The sequence below is a fragment of the Manacus vitellinus genome, unplaced genomic scaffold (assembly GCF_001715985.3).
Source record: "Manacus vitellinus isolate BGI_N305 unplaced genomic scaffold, ASM171598v3 scaffold_0_pilon, whole genome shotgun sequence".
NCBI lineage: Eukaryota > Metazoa > Chordata > Aves > Passeriformes > Pipridae > Manacus > Manacus vitellinus.
Window position 1 is genome coordinate 27810254 of NW_021938789.1, and position 23088 is coordinate 27833341.

A 23088-nucleotide genomic window follows, 5' to 3' on the forward strand; every position below is an offset into this window, starting at 1 on the left:
TTGCAATGGGAGGAAAGAAAGGCAGAATAGTGCAAGACGGGCCCTACTGTTACTATCTGCCCTTTAAATGAAGGAATTGTTGGTATTAGCTTAGCAGAGGGTGAAGGCCTGACCCAGCACAGCACTGAGTGTCACTGATGTGCTCTTGGCGCTGAAAAGAAAAATAGCTCTGTTCTCTACTCCATGCAGTTCCTGCCCTTCTTCTTTCTTCCCGAGGAGCAGAATTTACAGGGGCATCTGCCTTGATTTATTGAGGAGCAAAACCTACAAATTAACTTTCCAGGCACGCATGCACACACGTGCTTTGCTGCACAGTGCCAGACCAAGCCTTTCCCCTGTGTCCTCCTGGTTGGGTGGCTCTTCCCTGGCAGTAGCTGACTGAACTATTGGCCCAGCATCGGTATGAGGCTGCAGCAGTGCCCATGGCCATGCCCACCACCACTGACTGCCCATGGGGCTGCCACACTGAGGAACAGGCTCTCTTCGCTTGAAGCAGCAGTTCCCTATGCTGTTGCATTTCACTGGCTGCAGATGAAAGCCATCTGTAAATACCTTTTGTGCAGTTAAGAACAAAAATACCCCATGTATTTTACTACATGCATATACCGTTGGTTGCATCTGAAAAGGAACAAGGTCGTATGAGTGCTGCTACTCATCCAACCTTGCTGTTGTTGACCTGCCAACAAGAGGGCCCTGCTCTAGGATGGCAGGTTGGGACTTGCCATCAGGGCTGTGCGAGGGAGCAGAGGCTGGACAAGCACGAGGCAGCACCACCAGTGGGACCTACTGTGGTGCTTGCCCTTGGGGAGCATCTGCTACCTCCTCCACAGCCCATGAGAACGGTGCATTATGGGGAGACCAGAGAGGGGGCACGGGATGTCCCTGGCCCAGCAAGACGTGCCAGGCTGCCTGCCCTGCTCCTGCCAGCCGGGCACCATGCTGCGAGTTGGCAGGAGGTGCTGTTCTAGGGGACACGGCATCTTAAGGCAGTATGTAGATATGTATGTATATATCAATGTGCGTGCGTATGTACATCTATATATTTATTTATGTATTTATTTTGTTGGAACCCCGCTTCACCAGAGCCGCTCCCCAGAGCACCGCGGGTCCCACACGGCGTTAAAATGGCGTCAAGACCCCCGGCGGCCCCGAGGCCGCTGCGGCCCCTCCGCACTGCCCGCCAGGGGGACGCGCGAGCCACGGCCGGTGTCCCGGGGGAAGGGCAGCCGGGGAACGGGAACGGGAACGGGGAACGGGAACGGGCACGGGCAACAGCCCCGGCCGCCTGCCCCAGGCTGCGCTGCCGCTTTTAGGGGCTGGGGGCGATGCGCTCTCTCGCTGCGGCCCTGCTCGCTGATCGCGAAGGGGTCCCTCTGTTGCGGGAGGCCGTGTCGGTCCCGGCGCGGACACCGTGCCCGGCTGCCGTGCCCGGGCAGGGAGCGGTTCGCTTGCGGCTGGGAGCACACTCTAATCTCTTCCCTTCGGTCTGAGCTTCGCTTTGAAGCGGTCAGGACGCGGAGGGAGCAGTTGGCTCTCCCCGGGTGAGGCAGGGCGGCTGTCCTCTAGTTGAGCTGCCGGCGGCAGCTCCCGGTGGTGCCCCGAGTTAGAACCAGGGGCTTTCCACCCAACCGGAGCTGACGGAGCGTGATACACCTGGGAAGGGAGCGTCGGTCATTGAGGGCGACGTGCGCCCGGGGTAGAGTGCGGTCAGCGATGGCACAAAGTTTTACCATTTCTTGTTTTTTTTTTTTTTTTTTTTTTTTTTTTTTTTTAATCTAAACATTTGCCTCTGTGTGCCTTGGAGACATAAACGTGGGCATATTGGCTCCTGCTATGTTAATAGAGAATGAGGAGGTTTGTTTTAGTTTTAATAATCAACTGCTATAAAAGGCAATAGAACAGTGTATCTCTGCTGTGGAAACCAAGGAATGTTTTTAAAATGCCTCAGCCTTGCATTCTCCGTTTAAAGATTTGGGACTTTTACAGTAATCTTTGTTGGCTTCAGTCTGTATCAACTTAATTTGGATACTTCAGGGTTGGAAAAGAAGAGGTGATAAGGAGAAGACAAACCCAAACCCTTCAGCCTGGCATTTGCCAGTTATAAAGCTTTCAATTTGCCGTCTCCTGTGCAGCTAAATGAACGGTGCCATCATCTGGTTTGAACTCCCATCACCTGCATCCATTATACGTAACTCCAATAGCTACCTGTTTTGCCAAAAGCTTCTGCAAACTACTTCTCCTATAGTTATCAGAATTGCATTCACACCTGCTTTCTCTTCTCCCCTCCTGTTTTCAAGCACTTTACTACAATGTGGCTTTTCTCTATGAAGTCATTTAAACACTATTGTCATGAAATGCTTTCATGCCTTTTTTTTTTTTTTTTTTTTTTTTTTTGGGGGGGGGATGGGGTGGTGGTGAGCTGTTTAAATCTCTCCCTGCAAGATTATTTTTTTTTGCCAAGACTTAGATTTATGTGTGATGTCTCCTTGTGTTCTCTCTCCAGAATCTTAACAGTGTTATCACGATGCATGCATCAGGACTGTATGCCAGAGTGGTATTGCTGGCACCATATGTAGAGATAACATTGCCTTCCTATTTCCCTTGTTTAACAAGGCCAGTAATCTCATTAAGCTTCTCCACCCCTATGAGCTCTTCATTGCCACCACTATTGTACTGGAATCTCACAATGAGTTATTTATCCATTATGTGCTCCTTGTTCTTTCCAGTCACTGCTTTCTTGTAGGCGGCTACATACCTTTCATAGCAAGATTTGCATTTCTTATTCTGAGATATTTTACTTCTGGAGTTGCCTGTATTAAAATGCATTTTATTTGAATGGGCTCAGTTCAGCGAGTGATTCATATTGTTCTGTATGACTGCTCTGTCCTAGCCATTATTTGCCACTCCATTAATTTTTGTCATCTGCAGATATTGGTGTCACTGGGGTTTTTTTTTATTTTGTTTTTTGCTTATGTGTGCTTCCCCATCATTGTGGAAGTTGGTGATTAGCACCTGGTCCTGGTATTATGGTCTTGTACACCCACACCCCCTCTCCAGCTCATTTTTCCACAGTAATTCTTATCTACAAACAGTGGATGGAGTTTTCTATAGCATTTCCAACACACTTCTAGTTACTCAGATTTGAATTCTTAACTGATTCCTGTATTATCTTTATACTTTTTTAAAAAAATTATTATTTCTGTAAGGTTAATTGGTTCATTAGATGGCCATTCCTGTAATTTCAGTTTTAAAATGATTCCTGGGCTTGGAATTTGGAAATACTTTATTGTGTTGGGAGAACAATTTCCCTCTTGCCTCTGTAATGCATGGCACTCACCCTGCTGTCTCAGACAGCTTAAGTGTGATTGAGTAACTAGAGCCAGTTGAAACATGTTGATGCCTTCCAGCCTTGTTCTTCATTTCTGAATTTCTTCCTTTTCCTCCTGAATCCCAAAAGGCTTTATTAAGACAGCTTTGTGGGAACCATTAACTTTAAGCTGCGTAATTACAGTACTATAGCTTTGACTTAGTTAGTAGTAGGAAAAACATTGTACGCATATCTAGAAATTTATGTTCCTCAATGATGGAATTTTAACTTAGTAAATTAAAAGGTTTACTCAATTTACCTAGGAAGTTATAGTAATTAACAGCAAGAGAGTTTACCTGCAATGAAGTAGGTTCTGTGAAAACATGAGACTCTAATGAGCTGCTATCTTATTATGCTTATTCTTTACCTTCTAAACTGCATATAAGACTCTCGTATACATAAAGAAAGGGATGGTGTTACTGTTTGAACTTCTTGTTTAGAAGTGGGGACCAATATTTAGCGGATTTATCTTTACTTAGGGATGCATTTTATGTCATCCTTGCACTGCTCAGGATTGCATGCAGTTGGCATTTGTTATGCTAGAAATCAGGCCAGGATTTTTTTTTTTTTTTAGGCATGTGTACAAAAAATAGTGCAGTTAAGATAATCCTCATGTCAGTATTTGTGTGGTACTGTGTGACTTCACTCTCACTTTGCATTTTAGACCATCTAACGAAAAGTCATCTCCCTCTCCCTCCCCCACCATCCCCAGCACATCTGGTTACTAAAGCAGGGCAGACTGTGTGGAGTGCCAGACACCATGTTCTTATTCCTCTGTCACCGTCACAGTGCCAACTGCAATAACCACTATAATGTCTTGTGATTAGGAGGGGGCATGACAAACAAACCTTTCCACCATTCCTTTACCCTGAAAGGCCTAAGACATTTTTAGTGATCAGTAACAAATATTCAGGTTTCTGGGATGGGTGAACAGGGAAGCTGCATTTTTTCAGATTTTCATGGTGCATCTAATTAAGTGCTGGCATCCTTATTTATGTTACTCTTGCTGAAAAATGGGCTGGGGGGAACAAGCAGGGATTTATCTATCATTAGTGTTTTGACTTTTTAAATAGGTCTAGCCTGGGCACTCACAGAGTTAAATTTGCCTTATATTGTCACTCTGCTAAAAAGCTAAAAACTTCTGAGATAAAAAATGAAGTCTTAAGCTCTGTCTGTCAGCATGACAGCTATGGACCATGTGTTCCCTTTTTCCCAGGGGGAAAAACTGGCACATACCCATCAGTTAATTCGTTTTCATTTTGGCTTTTTTTATTCTGGGTCACTGAGCCCCAGCAACCTGTGTGTGCAAAGATCAATTTAATTTTATAAGCATTGTGTATTTACTCCTTAGCATTAACTGGCTGTAGATGAGAAGCTGATAAGTTCAGCAGGTTTGGATGTGGCTTTGCAGTTAGGGTATGATATCACTGTGTCTGTGCTGTTCAGTTTATGCTGTGGGATGATGCTCTCTGCTTTGGCTTATTTTTAACCCTGGCAGCTTCTAGTAAGCTGCTTTGGAGCTGTTTCTAATAAGTGTCTCTGCTTTCCCATCCCCAAAGAATTATGCACTAGTCTTTTTCTTAAAGGTTCTCAAGCTGGCCATATGTATAGCCATAGCTTGCCATTCTGGAGTTAGCAGTAAAGCAAGGTATCGAGGCTTCCAGCAGCTTTTTGTTGTTGGTGGGGTCTTTTTCCTGAAAACAAAATTCAAACATTCTGTCATCTGATTCTCTGCAAATGCAGCCTATTCTCTCATAGACAATTTTAACTGTTACTTTATGTGTGAGGTTTTTTTACAGCCTTTCAGCTATCACTTTAAAAGTGCCTCAGAAGAGTGGCAGTGGTAACTGGCATTTTTCCCCCTCTTGTCAAATGCAAATCTCTCACCTCCCAGGTGTAAATATGCAAAGATATCTTACTGGCTTGCCTTTTTTTTTTTTTTTTTTTTTAAACAACAAAATTAGGCCACAGTTAGCTAAGCAGTGACCTGATTAGTGCTGGATCAACATGTTACCAGCTCAAGGTTGTCACTACAAAGTAAGTGTGGTGAAGTCTGCCTGTTCCAACTAAAATGAAAGCAGTCTCTTGACGTAGAGCAATGCTGAAGTCAGCAGTTCCTGCAAAGTGGGCCTTAATGCAGATTGAAGGATCTCTTCTGTGTATATATGTAACTACCAGTGCCAACCTAATTCTTTATAATCAAATACTTTCTGTCATATTTTTACTCAGGAGGATATGAAAGAAAACAGTTCTAAGTGATTTTTTTTTTCCTTTGGCTTTCCTTATCTATAAAAGATTTGGCTTTGTGAGGTATATTTAATGTTTTCTCCAAAGTAGGCCACCTGAGAGATCCCATGGAGTGATTCACTTTGCTGAGTTAGCAGATGAAGCCATTGGACACAGTCAAAAAACATACTGCCAACTGTGAAGGGAATGAATCGATACCAGTGCAAGGGGATCAGTTTGCTTCTTCGATACGAGAAAAGCAGTTGCACAGATGCAGTATCTGACATACATTTAAAAAAACAAATATAAACACACACACACACACACACATTGGGTTGGCTTTTATTGGAAAGCCTAGATGCAATCTATAGTTATCAATTTGTGGAAAATTCAGGACACATATAAAGTTAAGAAGGCAAATTAAAAGAACAATACAAATCAGACGAAATATACATCTCAAAATATCAGGATAGCATTTTGACTGGCATTGTCTAAAATACTTAGAATCTCCTTTCTTTTTTTCTTTTTTGTAATATGCTTCTTTAACTATGCATATTTTTTCTTTAAAAAGATCTTTTGTTTATATATTCCCCAAGGTCCCTATTTCCTGCAGGAGCATGTCCAGATCGCAAGTCTTTTTTAGCAAGAAATAGGCTCATTATACCTACTAACAAGGCCACTAATTGGCTTGATTTGACTGTATCTAAAATGATCACCAACAGATACTATAATTTTTTGTTTACTGGTGCCAGAACAAAGGAGAAGGAACTGGTACGCATTAAGTAGAAGATATATTTCAATGTCGACATGTTATACAAGCTTTTCATATTCAAACAGAACAGAAACATTGGACATAATTTAGAATATGAGCCTATTTCAACAGAGAGCACTTACAGCATGCTAAATACAGTGCTGTGGAAGAGCCACCCAACAGAACTGCAAACACCTAGCATTTTACATCTTTAAAAATAATATGTAGATCAATGACACGCCTCTGGGGTCTGACATACCTACCATCCTCTCTAAATTTAGGGCCCTTGACTTCAAGGGTAAAAATACTAACAACTAATCTGTGCTTTCATTCTAATAGATGATTAGCGTTCATTATATGTGTAATTAGTTCTGTATGCTCTACCAAATACACAGATACAGTAATGTCACTGATACTGTAGATTCAGTTGCGACTTGGCTGGGAGAAATTCAAATCTGTTTATCAAACAATCCTAATGTGCAATTTAGAGTATGTAATACCATAGACTCTCAGAATACAAAGCAGTTAGAAAACTATTTTTATTACATCCACTTGAACCATTCATAGTTAAGACACGTTCACTTACTATGTTCTGTCATTATAATACATGGATAGAAATACTGTGTATATTTCAATGAACATCAAAACCCCCCAATTTTGTCTCATGTTAAAAATATTTAATTTTGTGGCTGAATTTAGTGCTCATGAGACTGAAGCTCTAAGAATGGTTTCAGCCAAGATGTACAACAGATGCCATAGATGCCATCACAGGCTTCCTATAAGGAACCAGCTCTACACTTCAGTTCTGTCCTGCAACAAATATACTGAGCATGCCAAATCTATGCAGTGGTGTAGAGATGTAGACTAGGCACTAGAACTAGACCATCCTCTCCATCCCCAAGTTCAGTGTTCGCAGTAATTAGAGTTGATCTGCCAGCTGAGAGCCTGGAGATGAACCTACTTAACAGCCTGCCTGCCTAAAGAGCAATTCTGTAGCATCAGATCAGAGGTACGCTTCTTCTATCTGGAGTTATTAACATCTAAAAGAGCTGTATTATACAGAAGACAAAGTTGACATAACTGGATGAAACTACATAATTTCTTCTTCTTCTTCTACATACAATTTGCCAAGCACCTGAGACACTATTCTCTCCTTTGTGAAACAAAGCTTCTAAAAAAACAACAGAAACCCCACCTGGTATGAATAACTGTCCATTTATTACATCAGGGCTGGAAAAAGACAAGGAAAACCCAACCTATTAAAGTCTTCCATCATAATAAATGAGACTTATTTGGTTACTGTGCCTTCTGACAATGACTGATGAAGTGACACTGGCCTGGGTGACAGGAGAGGGAAGGGAGGGAGTGGTGGTCTGAGTCAGCCAGCTACTTTGTGGAGTGTCCCATCCTATCAGCAGAGTGATAGATGCACAGCTTTAAACATAATACAAAAATATTAACACTTTTGGACATTAGTCATCACTGTTATATCTCTACAATATAATCCTTTATACTGTACAGCTATAACATAAAAGGTGCAATTCCTTCTTCTTTAAAAAAAATCACACACAGCACATGTTTTTATCATTTTATTTTTAAGTATAAACTTTTTTAAACACTTTACATAAATTAACTCCTCTGAGACTAATATTTGATGTACAGTAAATTGTAATTCATATAAAAATCCATAAACAACTTGTCTCACATAATTTACAAAAAAATCAGGGTTTCCTTTGCTTTTATGCAACAAGGATTCTACTTGCCATTTTCCCCCCAAGGCAAACCATGTTAGCATTGTAAAATGCATTATTAAATTTCCATGGTAGCATAAGTCACTTGTGCCAATGTCCTTTTAGAAAGCAGCACAGTTTAAAGCAGTTGGGTTGTCTATAAACAATAATTTTTGCCCCACATTTTAAAATTAACAGATATATACCACATCCTATGGAGTGAGAAAGAGAGAGAAAAAGAGAGAGAGAAAGAGAGACTACTTCTTGTAACCAAAGGTCAACAATTCAGTAATATTTGAAAACACTGTATGGGTCTGTATCTTAATTAAATACAGTGCCTCAAAGGAACGGACAGCCTGTTGCAAAATCTGTAGGCCTTTTTATTTTCTTTTTTTCTTCTTTTTTTTTTAATACTTTTCAGTCCAACTTGAGTGCAGCGATATGCATATGTAAACATATTCTTTAAAGCAGATCACCTTTAAGGTCATTGAGAAAAAAAAGTTTTGTCATTAGCAGTATCATTCCTCTGGAAGGCGCTCTTTTCATTACAGAGTCTGTTTGGATTGTGCTACAGAAAAAATCTGAGCAAAGATGTAAGCTTAGGCTCAAGTAGTAATGCAGCAAAACAGTTTGGTCTCCTTTTTAGAAGACACTGGTACACAGTCTCTTTGGCAGCCTGAGCTAAGCCAGTGTGTTACCTCTTTCCTATCTCACTTTGTCTGAGGAACTGTATATTGTTAGCACTGTCTGCTAATTCTGGATATTGCTCCACAGAGAGTACATAGTACCCATCATATCCTTGTACCTTTCCAGCACTTAGCAACTGCCTCTTTTCTCCTTCTGTCCACAACCTGGCGCCTTCCTCTCCATCTCTTACTCTCTGTTGTTCTCTGGCCCAGGCACTGGAAAGAGCTCTTTGCCTGGCTTGCTCCAGTATTCGGGCCTTTTCCTCATCAAGTGTCATGCCATAGCGGACGTGAAGTGCTAAAGCACCATATTGCATTTCAACATCAGCAAACCTACGAGTCCTGCCATTCACCACAGTGGTGGACTGGGAAACAGTGACGTTGATGCCATTCTCCAGGGCCTTACGCCCACTTGTCAGCCTCAGTGTCCCAAGGTCACTCTCAGGGGAGGTGGTCTTGATAAAATAGTGCGTGTCCTTTCCCTCCACAGTGAAATGCAAGTTTTCTAGGTAGTAAGCGTTGTTCAAAACAGCTGCCACTTTTATGCAGTCCTCATTTGCAATGTTGAGCACGTTTGTTTGCACTTTGCCTTGATTGACAGCGAGCATCACCCCTTTCCCAATCAGAGACTTCACTGTGGCAAACCACAGCCACGACTTTTCTCCACTGGATTTCCGTCTGCTGACCTGCACTTCTGCCATCTTTCCCAGGGAAAGGAAAGCCTTTGCTTGTCTTGCCACTTGTTGCTGCACTCCAGAAATTGGCTGTAAACAAGAACAGACAGAAGTTTTACCAGCCATCTGTAGCCCCCTAAATGCCAAACAGCCAGGCTTTCTTGGTGTGCTGCCTGTGGACAACAACAGGATATGCCACAACTGACAGTACCAGGGTGTTAATTAGATCTACATACTGCTTATTATGCTGAGTTACAAGACTATTTTGCTAATATTCAGTGCTTTTACTCTTTGTCTCCCTGAGAGCCTGCATAGAAATCAGATTTAACTTCAGAGGCTACTTACTGGGCTGTACAGGACAGACTTGCAATGCCAATACTTAATCACAGAATCATCAAATGCTTTGGGTTGGAAGGGGACCTTAAAGATCATCTAGTTCCAACCCCCCTGCCATGGGACACCCTCTACTAGACCAGGTTGCTCAGAGTCCCATCCAGCCTGGCCTTAAATACCTCCAGGAATGGGGCATCCACAACATCCCTGAGCAACCTGTTCCAATGCCTCGCCACCCTCCCAGCAAAGCATTTTTTCCTAATATCTAATCTGTTTTCAGTTTGAACCCATTCCCCCTTGTCCTGTCACTACATGCTCTCGTAAATAGTCTTGTCCCATCTTTCCTGTAAGTTCCCTTCAGGAACTAGAAAGCCGCAGTTTGGTCACTCCTAAGCCTTCTCTTTTCCAGGCTGAACAATCCCAACTCTCTCAGTCCTCCCTCATAGGAGAGGTGCTCCACCCTTCAAATCATCTTGGTGGCCCTCCTCTGGACTCACTCCAACAGGTCAATGTCCCTTCTGTGTTGGGAACCCCAGAGCTGGATGCAGCACTCCAGGTGGGATCTCACCAGAGCGAAGGGGCAGAATCACCTCCCTTGACCTGCTGATCACTCTCTGCTTTTGATGCAACCCAGGACACAACTGTCTTTCTGGGCTGTGAGTGCACACTGCTGGGTCATATTATGTTAATATGGCTAAGAGCTGTCTTACTATCGTGTCACCTCATCCTATGAGCTTGTTCAAGTATGATTCTTGTCTACTGTGAGTCCATCCAAACCGAGCTGATTTTTGCAGGTCATGAAGCTGTGCTTTAGAACAGGAACAAGCCTTTCTTCACTGACTCAGGAAATAGGAGTCTTTTGGGTAGCTGCAGTCTGAGACCAAATGGCAGGGAGGCTCTCATAAGCCCTCAAGCTGCTAGAGGAAGGCGGGGAATCAAACTGTAATGACAGTCTTTACAATAGAAGAGAGGTAAGCAAATGGTACAGACCATTTACAGTGAGGTGGAGTACTGGGGACTGATGCCCTTTCTTGCAAATACTTGCAGAAACTGATAAATGGAGATGTTTGAAAAGGCTGCGGCCAATGCAGCTGCACGAAATTCCATTTCACTCCAGGTATCAGTCTGCTGCCTAAAAGAGCTTCTCCCCAGGAACTTCAGACAGGTACAACCCTGAATACAGCAGAGTGTTTTGTTGACAGCTAGCAAAGACAAGGGGCAATGAATGGAAAGAACCAATGGACCAGTCTAATGGAAAAGCTAGGATAGGAGAATCTGTCAAGGAAGAGCTATGTGTAGCCAACTATGCCAGATGCACTCTTGGTAAAGAGAGGATGGCTGGGGAATGGGACCTGGCAGCATAACTGCTGTGGTTAGCCAGAACAGCTGAAAGAGCAGGAACAGCTAGCAGGAATTGTTAGCTAGTACAGCTAGATAGCACGACAGCTCAAATTACAGGGTCAACTGTGGCTGGGATGAGACCTTACAGCTGCGTAGAACAGACACGCCTTATCTGTCTAGCCCTGGGTCTTAGCAGCAACAAGCTGTGAATGAGCTAGTATTGATGGAGGTAGGGAGCCGACATCTGCCCTAGCAGTTGTCTCAGCGGGAAACAGAGAGAAAGATTTAAATAGCTTTGGCTGCACTTTTGAAAAAGAGTACTTAGTTTCTGATGATGATCCAGTTTATCTTCCATTTGACCCCTTCTCTCTTCAGTAAAATACTGCTTAAAGCATTTGATTCACTGCTGACGAGTCCAAAGCCTGTTTTGTTTTCCCAAATTTCTGGGTGGGGGACCAAGCAGGAGTTATTAAGACTCATACAACCTTAATTCAGCCTTGATGCTAATCAAAGCCTGGCAAAAAGTTTGCAAAGGCTTCTCTGCTCTGCCTCAAGGGCAGCTTTTCTGGAGGTGACAGTTCGTGAGGGAATCATGAATTGACTTGGACTCTCAACTCTTCTTGAATGTGGCAGATTCCTGTCTGCACTTGCTAACAAGTATGGATTTCAGCTGTTGTAAATCTTACATGAAAGCTATTGAGCTCAAAATATACTGTAGACAGCAATCATCAGTGAGAGCAATGAGATGCTATAGCAACTTCATAATGACAAAGTCTGTTTATTTTTAACATGTATCCTCTGAGCTCAGTAAAGCTCACTCACTCCAGAATGTTTCAAAATACTAAGTGGTTTGTGTTTTTACTTCTATCTCTTGTTTGCATTTGCTTGTTTAACAGTGAATATCAGAGTCACAGCTTCTTCCTACCTGAGAATTTTGAATCTTTGTTTTCCTCTCCTTTCTCCCTCTGTCATGTCACATGCCCCGGGCACTCCTCATGTCACTGAGCTCTCTCCTGAAGATTTTTGACAACTAGCTGTCTGCTCTCATCTCTTTGACCTAACTGGTTCTCTTCCTGGTGCACCTTTGCTAGCGTTAGTGGATAATTTCATTCTTTAGCCTTTGAGATCTAAATAAACAACCTCTGATAGTTCTTCACAGCCATGCCTGATGTCAGGTTTGTCATGTCCCAGTACAACCACCTTGCCTGGAGTGCTTGCCAGGCTCCTCCTTCACTGCTTCTACTACTCATGGGAGACAATATTCTCATGCTGTGCTCTAAGGTCTTTCCCTGTTACTCAATTCCTTGCTATTAAAAATAATAAAAAACCAATAAATATAGCAGGTAATTTCCTGCATGCAAAGTCAGCTTCCACATGTTCCCTTCTGCTGGGGCACCCTTCTAATGATTTTTTGTCTACATTAGGTTGTAGAATTCTTTAAGATTATATAATCTTTTAATCTTGTAACATTCTCTATTGTAATTCTTGTAAAAAGATCTGGTTTTGACTGCTCACAATGGGATCACCCATTTTAATGTCTCAACTCTTCCTTTTTAACTGAGAAGTATAGGATTTTTGAGGGCATAGGTCTTTGATCTTTGAGTAAGTTTAATTTGTAAATATAATTTTCTTAAATAGCAGATTTAGAATTCACTTCCACATTTATTTCTTCCATAATTTAAAACCGTAGTAGGATTTCAGGATGAAAGTTCATTTTTTTGCTCCTAAAGAACTTCATAAGCACCTGGAGTTTTGGTTTTATGTAATGTAATAGACTTTAGCCTCAGGTAATTTCATTTTCAGTATTTTATCTTTAAATATAAAACATGGTGTCCATAATGCATGGTTAACATTAAAGAGAAGTAAAATTGTAGTGGTGCCTGGTATGCATAATTTATATCACCTGTTCTTCTGCTTATTTCAGTCTGTTTTTTTCTATTGTGTTCATTTTCTGCCTTCAGGCAGCGTGTTAGTACAAATCTAATGTCTGTAGATTCTGCTATGAAAAATAGACATCTTTAAAGGGTCTTAAACTTCCTTTCATTGATTATTGTCTTTTTGCATTTTTATTATTGCTGAAAGCAAACAAAAGTGTATTTAAAATGGTATCTAACTTATCAGATCTGTAAGAAAAAGCTCCATCTGTAATTTATTAAATTCTTTTGAAAGTAGATAAAAGTACTGTTCAGATTTAACTTAGCAAGTAACCCTTGCTGTCAGAATTATTCATGCCTAATAAGATCTGAATAGAAGGAAACATTCTGTCTCGTTCCATTTGTATGTTTAGTTTTGTTTCTTACTGGTATGTCTTCCCATTGCTGGCTTTTCACAAGTTCATAAGAAGGTTCTGTTAAATCAAATTTTGGAACAGGGAAACCAGGAATAGCGTTGTGCAGATGGAAGCCGAATGTCACCAACCAGCTGTTAACATCTGAAAGAGAATTATTAAAAGAAAAAAAGAGAGAAAAATATTAGAATTGTCCTATATTTTTCAACCATACAATTTTTACATGGAATAGCTTTTGGCATAGTCGATTTTCTTCTGAAACATGAAAATTATTCAATGGTCTTTGTTTTGATATGTATGGATTTAGATTTGTGGTACAGCTAGAATAGCAAGGCTATACAGGACACTTGCAGTTCTAAACTTACAAGAAAACATCTGTTCTATATGAGTTTCATGAGGCTCAGTTGAAAGGCATTGCAGGGTTCAGCAATTCTGAAGGCCTCAGTGACTTCCAGAACAATTATAAAGTGCAATTAAAAGGAGATTTCCTTCTAACACAGCCTAAACTAACTGGGATTTCATGGTCAGGCTAAATGTGCTTTATGTCGCACCTTCATCGTCAATACTTTAAAATGAAGCAAGAAAAAAAAAGTACTGCAGGGCACATCCTGTCCTTTTGGTATATATGTATTATTGTAATGTCTTCAAATTACCCCTGAAACAGCACCTATATGGTCAATTACCTTTTAAATGATTTGGCAGATATTTTATGTTGATTCAAGAGAAATCTCCCCCTCTTCAAGATGAAGTTGGACCGATGAAATTAAAAGCTAATGAAATGTATTACAGTTGCATCAGTAAGCAGACAGGATACTAAATTAGCATTAGATAACATTATTTATAATACATTTTATGTTCTGTTGAAAATAAATACATTAGGGATGCCAATAATTAGTTACCAATTGTTTGGCAAGAATGAGCGCTCTGCCTTGTTTCTGTCTTCTGACCCTATCTTTCACAAATACTAAGCTTAGAGGTTGGCAGAGTACTCCTTACCAAGTCTAGTAATTTTTAGTTAAGAAAACTCCAAATAAGTGGAAAAAGAAAGCAAATTTTTCCAAATGTTAAAACAACAAAAAAATATTTATTTAAAAATAATTTCTAACATTTTCAAATAAGTGCTAATGCCTCATGAGGCTCTGCATCTAAAACTGCTAGTCAGCCAAATTACTAATTGTAATTATAACCTTATATAAGCAGTGTGTGTCTATGTATTTCATATATCAGAGATGTTAAGAAAAGAACTAAAACTGTATTTTGAGGGTAATTTCTGAACTAGGTGCATAATTTTCAATGCCACAAAGAATCTGATTGCAAATGCATCCCCTACAGCACATGCTGCTAAAAGAGGACAGATCCAAACTTCTGTTATTATCCTTACTCCCAGGCAGCCCATTAGTAACCCATTTAATAGCTGCTGTTTATTAAATTAATGCAAACCCACTTGATTCCCAGGATGCTCTTCTGAGTGGTAGTCTCACAGCTCTTAAGTAAGTGGGGCTGAGCCCTTCCCGTAGTCTGGCGCTGTCTGTGTAAAATATTTTTAGTTCTTTACATCTATTTAATCTATAAATATGAAAAATCACATGTATCTAAGCCATACATTTTAAAAAAAATTCTGGTGACGTGCAATCAGATTTTTGGTATGTAGAATAATGGAGAATACTGCACATCACTAACTCTAGAACCACAAAAAGTATGTAGATTTCCTAAGAATTCAGATTTACCAGAAGTGGCACCTCAGCGCCTTTTTGTTGCTGAATGAGTTTCTATACTATCCTTCTCCTCCTTCCCTGCAGCTGGCAGTGTACTCATTACTTTGTGTTGGCCCTGGAGCTTGTTGGGCTTTGTGCTGGCTCTGGAGATAACTGGGCAACTTACATTAGCAGCCTTGCAAAAGCCTACCCTGGAAAATATCAACCAACTTCCAGTGAATATTTTTTGTGATGTCAATGAGCTTAAAAAGTCACAGAAGGACCCTGCCTGCCCTTGCTACCTTACAGTCTCACTGCCTCTAAATTGCAGGTCTATAGGTCCAAGCTGCAGTCCAGTAACCTTCTCTTACCTGTGATATAATCCTTCACATCGTGTATTTTACTGGCTGGGTTGTTATTTCTAAACATGTACAAATTAAAAGGAGCTGGATCCTTCCCAATTCTCTTCCAGATTTCAATATCAGGTGTTGTCCACCGGCCTGCCAGTATGTCATAATCTCTTTCTCCAAAGTGGACTAGTTTGGTCAGTGGGTCGTACAGGCCTCCGTGGAATCCGATTACTAGCTGGAAGTCAAGGTTAGAGTCAAAATAGATCTCTCCGTAAGCAGTGTATTGAATTTGTTTAAGCATGAGACCATTGCTACTGAAAACTGCCAGTGGTGTCCCTGTATTGTCTGACGCAATGTAAAATTCGTCTCCACTGCTAATTTCCATGGCAAAAAGGTGTCCTTGCAGATCATAGTAAAGAGATGTGATTTCAGAACTTGAGTGGTTATATACATGGGTTATCCTGGTTGGATAAGTAAGGTCTGCATAAAAAAACTGGAGATGCTGTCCCAGGCTAGTTTTACTGGAAACCCGTCGTCCAAGTCCATCGTAACGGTATATCACCGTCCACCCACTGCCTTTGCTATAAACTCGAGTAAGAAGGCCCTTTGAACTGTATTCAAAGATCTCAGTACCCCTCTGACGCAGAAATCCATCTTCGTCTAATCTGTACTGAACATCACCCAGTCGAGTTATTCTGTCTCTCAGGTCGTAGCGAAGTGGCGTCAAACGGGCACTGCTGCTGGGGTTTAGCAAGTGGAGGTTGCCATTCAGGTCATAGTTGTATCGCCACATTATTTTTTCATTCAGATAGACTGTCTGGAGCTGGCCATCTACATCGTATTCGTAAGCATATTTTGTGGTGTTGGCAAATGGCCCAATCTTAATTTCTCTTTTCGTCACTCGTCCCATGTTATCATATTGAATCGTAATCCAATACATTAATGACCTAAATATTTCATACTGAATTTCCTTGATGCGGCCATGTGCATCAAAGTGTTTTGTGTATGTCATTACAGCTGTCGAAATGATCTGGTTAATATCATAATATATAACTCCAAATTTTCCAAATTGTTCAACTTTGCCAGAGATATCATCAAACTGGTAGAGATCAATAGGCAATGGGGTTTCATTGATGACACCTTGCATGCTAGTCACTCTGAAGCTATTGTCATAGCTGTAGTCAAATCGGGCATTTACCATTCCGTCTTCGCTAAAGCGGAAAATCTGTCTGTCAATCAATGGGCCAATTTGTCTGTATCTAATGGTGCAGATAAAACCATCGCTTTGGAGGTTTACTGTTTTCAGGACTCCCGCTGTCTCATCATAAGTAAAACTAACTCTTGTACTATCATATAAAATTTCTGAGAGCTTGGTCTGCCGTCTGTACTTGTATAATACTCTTCGACTTGTCCCCAGGAAAGCAGTTTGAAGGAGCTGCCCTTCTTCATTGTAGTCCATTATAACAGAAGCATTACTTTCCGGGGGGTTGTATATATTCCGGTAATAGCCAATGGAGCGAATAGTCTGCATGGTATGACGAGCAACACTGGGCATGGTGACAGCAGAAAGCCGATCCAACAAATCATATTCAAAGATATACTGCCGTTGGCTATGAAGCAGAAGAACCATTGACTGAAAATTAAGAACAGATTTTTACCATGTGACAAATGGTGCAGTATCTCCCCTCCCGTCATATACTGATACTATTTCTTCATAAAGATGTGACATTCCCACTTGAGAAAATTATCTCCTCTTTAATTGAGTTATCCCTGACCTTACATGTTGTTAGCATCTCCCTGCCCAATTTACTTGTATGCTTAATTGTAAGGGGTTCTGTAATTAGTAGTTCCACATTCATAATTTGCTACTTGTTATGACTGTATCACTCTTTTATCAAACACTCACAGCTAAACAGCAGATTGTCAATGGATTCAGATAAGTCATGTTTAATATGGGAAGAAGTAAAACTGTCTTAGAGCCATTAACTCACAAGGAGAACAACATATGGAAGATACAATTTCTTCCCTACAATTAAGAGATGATTTTGAAGAATTTGAATAGCCTGAGATCTCTGAATGCTGTGTTCTTGTTCTGTAAGCTTTTGAGACAGGCAAAACCATTGTTTCATTATTTATATCAAAAGGAGCCACATGGAATTATTCTGACATTTTTCTGATGTATGACTATTATGTATCATAGGTCTTGATTAAGTTATGTTTGCGGTAATTAATAAACAGTATTTGCTGAGCAACAGCTTCAACAGAAATATATGTAAACCCCAGAAAGAAATGGATTTTCTTTCCACATAGCAGACATGAGATCTCAGAAGGGTGATTTTCACAGATATTTCTAGGAGGAGAGCTATCATTGAGCAATTTTTATATATAATGAAGATTCCTTATCTTTTGCCTATCGCTTATTTAGATGCTGCAACATATAGCAAGTACAAATTGATAGCTGTATCTATTTAGAAACAAGAGCTTTTCTTGGTAGTGAAAAAAACAAACTCACAACAGTAAAGCATTTGCAAACAAATTATTTTCAGCTGTACTGAATTGCAGATAGTCTCTGTACCTTATTTTAAGTGTTAAGATAAAAAGTAAATACAGATGTTCCTTGTTAGTTAGTGGCCTAAATAATTTAAACCCACATCAATTCCTAGCAATTAGCTACAGCATGATTACATATCTGTGGAACGAAACATTCCCCTTGGAATCACATGGTGATACTTAGAATAATTGAAATGTACTTCTACTACCTATTTTGGCTTTATAAGCAGCAGTGAGATGCTGCAGAATTTCAGCAGATTCCAAGCATTTTTTAAAACCTGAGTGTTCTTTACCTTTTCCAAATATGTGTAACTCCAAGTTTTCCCATCAGCAAACACTCTAGACACTATCCTTCCCTGTCCATCATACTCTATTTTTTCACTAGTCGTCCCTCGCTGTATGCTGCCTATTTGACCCGTGGATGAATAGGTAACATTGACAGCCATCAGCTTGCTGCTCGGTAGCCACAGCGTGGGGTGCCCTGACGTGTCGTAGGCAATCCTCAGCAGAAATTTACGGTGGTCATCGTAGATCTTTTCTGTCTTTGTGGTTCGATCAAAGTCAACTGAAAGGAGGTTTCTGCCATTAACCTTTTTAAAGCAAACAAAATGACACAATAAATCATGCTGTTCAAACCCTGGCCACCTGTAATTCCCACAAAGCTAGCTATCTTTAAATACCATTTACAGTGATTGATTTGCTGTATGCATAAATTGTTTTAGTGACTTCTTCATATAAATGTAAGGCACTATATTAGTATCTACTTTAGAAGGTCTGATTATATGAAGAGATGGCTCAGAATTTGTTGCAAGGTGTTCTTTCTTGATGCTTAGTCGACTGTTAAGAAAATAATGAGAGACGTGCACTGAAAACTTCTGTAATAAATGGGCCCGTTTCAATGAACAAACTCATCTTTTGCAGGCAGTGCAAAGTATATATAGCAAATTATTGTCAAAATATATTCCTAGCAACTGCTTTTCCATTTCATAACAATCATGCTAGAAAGAATTGAATCCCAGTTCTTCACAGGAAGTATTTTTCAAAATGGTAAATACAAAATGAAGATCTTCAAAAGCATGTTAATTCTTCAAATGAAGGTTAACCAGTTTTTAGAACATAGGCTTTCCCCTTCTGGATCAAATGGAAGTTTAACTCAGTATAATATCCAGTGCTGAAACATATTTATGAGGCTGAAAGCCTTAGTAGAGGATCATGTCTTTCTCCTAGTTTACTGACCACTTAAAGCCATAAATAACAGGAAGACTACTGAACTACTGAAAAACAGTTATAAATGCTTTGAAGTTTGTAACTATTTTGATTTGAAATTTGATTTGATTTGAAATTAAAGCCTTAGCCTGGATACATTTATGCTGAAAACCTTATTATTGATATATATAAACTACAGCAGTGGACAGTGATTTCTCTGAAATACTTTTACATTGAAATCTCTCCTCCCTTCCCCTCTTCTAGTGTTTTAAATATGCCAATTTTCAGTTTCATTGAATCAGCTCTCATTTTTGAATTTATGAAAGGAAAATGTCTGGTTTTCTTTTCCTATGTCAGTATCTTTGCACTTCTACATTTCCCTCAGCACTGAACTGTGTTTTAGTGTTCTTCGACAGGCATTGAGGATTTCTTTGTTCATCTGTAAACCATTTCTGTATCTGCTGTGTCTTTTTAAAGTTATTCCAGGTGGGGTGAAACACTGATAACTGAGATTTTTCAACGCTGTATTTTGCTAACATATAGGAAGTCGGGAAGAAATGGACATGGAACTATGTGTATTAAGAATTTTTTGAAAACTCATTTTCAAGTACTTGACACATATATTAAAAAGAGGTGATGAAAAATGGCTAAATAACAGTCAGAAACAAAAAAGAGAACAGATATCCTGACTAAAGAAATTGCTGGAAGATTTTTGCATTTTTCAGGGCTGCATGTTCAAAAATCCATATATCATGGATGTTGGTACTTACACCCTGAGGCTGATAAGCTTCTAAAAGATCAATATAAATTAGATTTATTGATATAAAAGGTATTAAAGTGTTGGTGACAGGTCATAGGCAAATATGAAAAAAAATCCTACAAATGCTCAGTTTTGTTCATTTATGTTCATTTGTCTATTTATGTGCATTACCTTTCTCTTTTATAATATGAAAACACTGACATGAGAGGAATCTGCACTGTCAGTTTAGGGAAAAAATCATGTTTTCATTTAAATCTTCTAAGTAAATAACACAAAGTCTAGCAGATGCAGAACAGCTACTTTACCTATTTAATCAGCCATCAAATATTATTTAAATATAATCTGAAAAATTAGTGCTACAAGACTGATTCTAGAAGTAAGTTAAACTTATGATATGAAATATTCCCACTGAATTCCTTTTTGTAATTTTTTTTTACTTCTTTATTTTCAAGTAGTTTTTGTTTAAATTTTCCAACATCTAATATTAGCTCATTTATTTAAATTCATTGTTAAATTTTCTTTTTCTCTGGCTTTTATTTTTCAGTGTCTCCCACACATGCCTGCACTCATCTCTGCATCTCCCTGCCTGTTTTGCTTCTCTGATTTTTTCCTTCCCTTTCTCTTCATCTCCTCTTCCTTATTTTACATTTAATTATGATTTTTATTATTTTTCTTTCTATCTCTTGGGCTTAGACACTGAAGTGAAAATGGGCACTTCTGATTTCTGAACTGGCAAGGAAAGAAGGGTGGTTTATGGTTAAGGCAGACTTCCAGGTAACTGTGGTTAATTTCTTGGCTAAGCACATCCTTCCGGTGTAAACAGCAACAAAGTACTTAATCCGGCTGTCTCACTGCCCTAGCTGCTAAATGGGATAATAACATCCCTTGCTTTCCCCCTTTCCCATCTGTCTGGTCTGTGTAACAGCAGGATACGAGGAGAAAGAAAGGAAATGTCTCTTGCTCCAGCCAGTTTTATGCTTTCAGACTTTGCTGACAGAGCTCTTGCATTCAGACACGCGAGCTTTTGGTGAAATTTTGGCTGTGCTTGCATAATCTCATAATACAGATGGCAATTAGAAAAACAACAAGTTTTGGTGATATAGCTTCTTTCATTGGGCAATATGGGGCTGGAATAACATATCTCAGCTAAAACACTGCCTTCAACTGAAGTGCTTCTTAAAAACAATTTGGTAGCTCTGCTACCAAAATGCTTTTACAGCAAGAGTTGAACATTTTTATTGTGTCTGAGACAACCTCACTCCAAATATATTTGAAACCTCTGGGTTCCATTATGATAAAAATTGTCCTTGGGGAAATTTTCAGTGAAGAAACATTTAATGACACAAAACTGAGTCTTTTGACAGTCCCTACCTACTATCCTGCTACATTTCAGTAATTTAGGTCTCCATCTATCCTGCTTTGCTTTAACTCCTGTTTTTCTTTCTAGTGAGAAGCATGAAATTTGTTTGTGGTTCCTCCTTAGGAGTAGGAAAATATTACTGTGCCTTACAGAGAGATTCAAGAGGTCATGTGAAAGAGCATGTCAGGTCTCAGCAGGAGGCAGAGCAAACTCTTCTTGTGAGCTCCCTTGTCTGTGTTACCTGTCTACTCTGGGTGCATCCCTTGAGACAGGAGTTCATATGAGTTCTTTTCTTTGAGACCTTTGTGAGACCCTCAATACAAAGGCCCTAAAAAGGCTCTTTCATGCAGAGGACCAGGACCTTTGCCTAAGACTGGCCTACAGACCAAACTCACAGGTCCAGGGACAAAACTAGCTTATCAAACAATAACAAAACAAGTCTGAACAAAGGCAAGATTGACAGAGACTGTTGAGTTAAGGGAGGGTGACATAATTGCTAATTAATTTCTTTAGAAAGTCTACAAGTAGTGGGTAGAACTAATACAAGATAAAAACCCAAGAGAGTACTTGAGAATGTATTTTGTAATATTAGATAATGAATATATATAACACAGTGGAAGTGTCACGAGTACATTTACTGGCAATACATTTTGTCACTGGTTTTTGTCTACATTTGTCTTCTTTGTAGCCAAATGTTAGTGACATATCTGTCTGTAGATGGAAATGATGAGCTCCATAAGTTATTCCTGTTCTTCTTTCTGTTGTTTTCTTTTTCTACTTTCCTACATCCCCCCACCCATCCCCCAGTGACATTTCAGTAATATCTTCCCATGTAAATCAATTTCACAAAAGCTTCCTTTTTTTTCCCATTGCTGACAAGTTTCTTTCCTTTTTTTTTGAGGCATTTGTCTCTTACTAGCCCATGTCGTCCATCTGCCCTACTTCTCCCATTTGTATATACACTTTTAATTACTAATTTTAATTACTACTTTTAAATTACTACTATATTACTCTAATCTGTAATCTTTCCTTTTCCCCTCCATCTGGTTAAATCTTTCCCTTTGCTCTGATATTCCTTTTTTTCAGTGTTAACTCTACCAAGTTAAAGTTGCCCATGACATTTGTTTTACTTCCTCTGCACTTGAATGCCAAAAATCAGTTTTGAGAACTGCACTCATGGTGATTTGTTTCACTGCCAAAGCCAAATGCCATTGGTATGGTTATTTTGTTTTCTCTTGGGCTGCTTTCACAAATGAATTGGCAGGTGTATTGTACCACTGTGCTATGTAATGGCATGCCTATGAGCCATAACCACAAGGATGAGCTCCAGAAGCATGGCTTCCTTTTCCTCTTTCTTATCCATGTAAGACAGCTGCCACAGGTGGGTACTAATATGCTGTTCTTAAGCAGCAGTTACTGAGCATAATATTCTGCCTTCTTGGCAAAAAGTCCATTCTTCTTTTAGAGAAAGTGGTAAGAGGAATATAATCTGCATGACAGCATCCTTTCCTTTCTTGTCCCAGTGGAAGATATAAAATATTTTAAGATTTCAAATGGCAAGAAGTCAAGGGGTCTGAAATTACTTACCTTCATTTGATACACTGCCTAGGCCTTATTTTAAAGAACTTAGTTCAGTTCTAATAGTAAGTCAGACCTCTGATGTGGTCTCGAAATGGTCTCCTGGCAACACCATTTTAAATGCTTAATCTATGTTGTCTTTACCAAATGGCTGTCATAAATCATTGTTTGCTTCCTACTTGTAATTCACTCACT

At 39.8% G+C, this 23088-nt stretch overlaps 1 protein-coding gene across 8 annotated transcripts in view; it reads right to left on the bottom strand.

Annotated features, from left to right (window-relative positions):
- Window positions 1-5917: 5917 nt before the first annotated feature.
- TENM3 (teneurin transmembrane protein 3) overlaps window positions 5918-23088 on the bottom strand; it is a 381689-nt gene continuing 364518 nt past the window's right edge. For all 8 annotated transcript variants that reach the window (XM_018070569.2, XM_018070609.2, XM_018070616.2 and 5 more), the window contains 4 exons: window positions 18283-18579; window positions 15461-17072; window positions 13409-13539; window positions 5918-9524 (listed from right to left, as the gene is read on the bottom strand). In XM_018070569.2, coding sequence (XP_017926058.1) covers window positions 8769-9524; window positions 13409-13539; window positions 15461-17072; window positions 18283-18579 — 2796 coding nt within the window. In that variant the 3' untranslated portion in view covers window positions 5918-8768. The remainder of the gene's footprint in view (window positions 9525-13408; window positions 13540-15460; window positions 17073-18282; window positions 18580-23088) is intronic.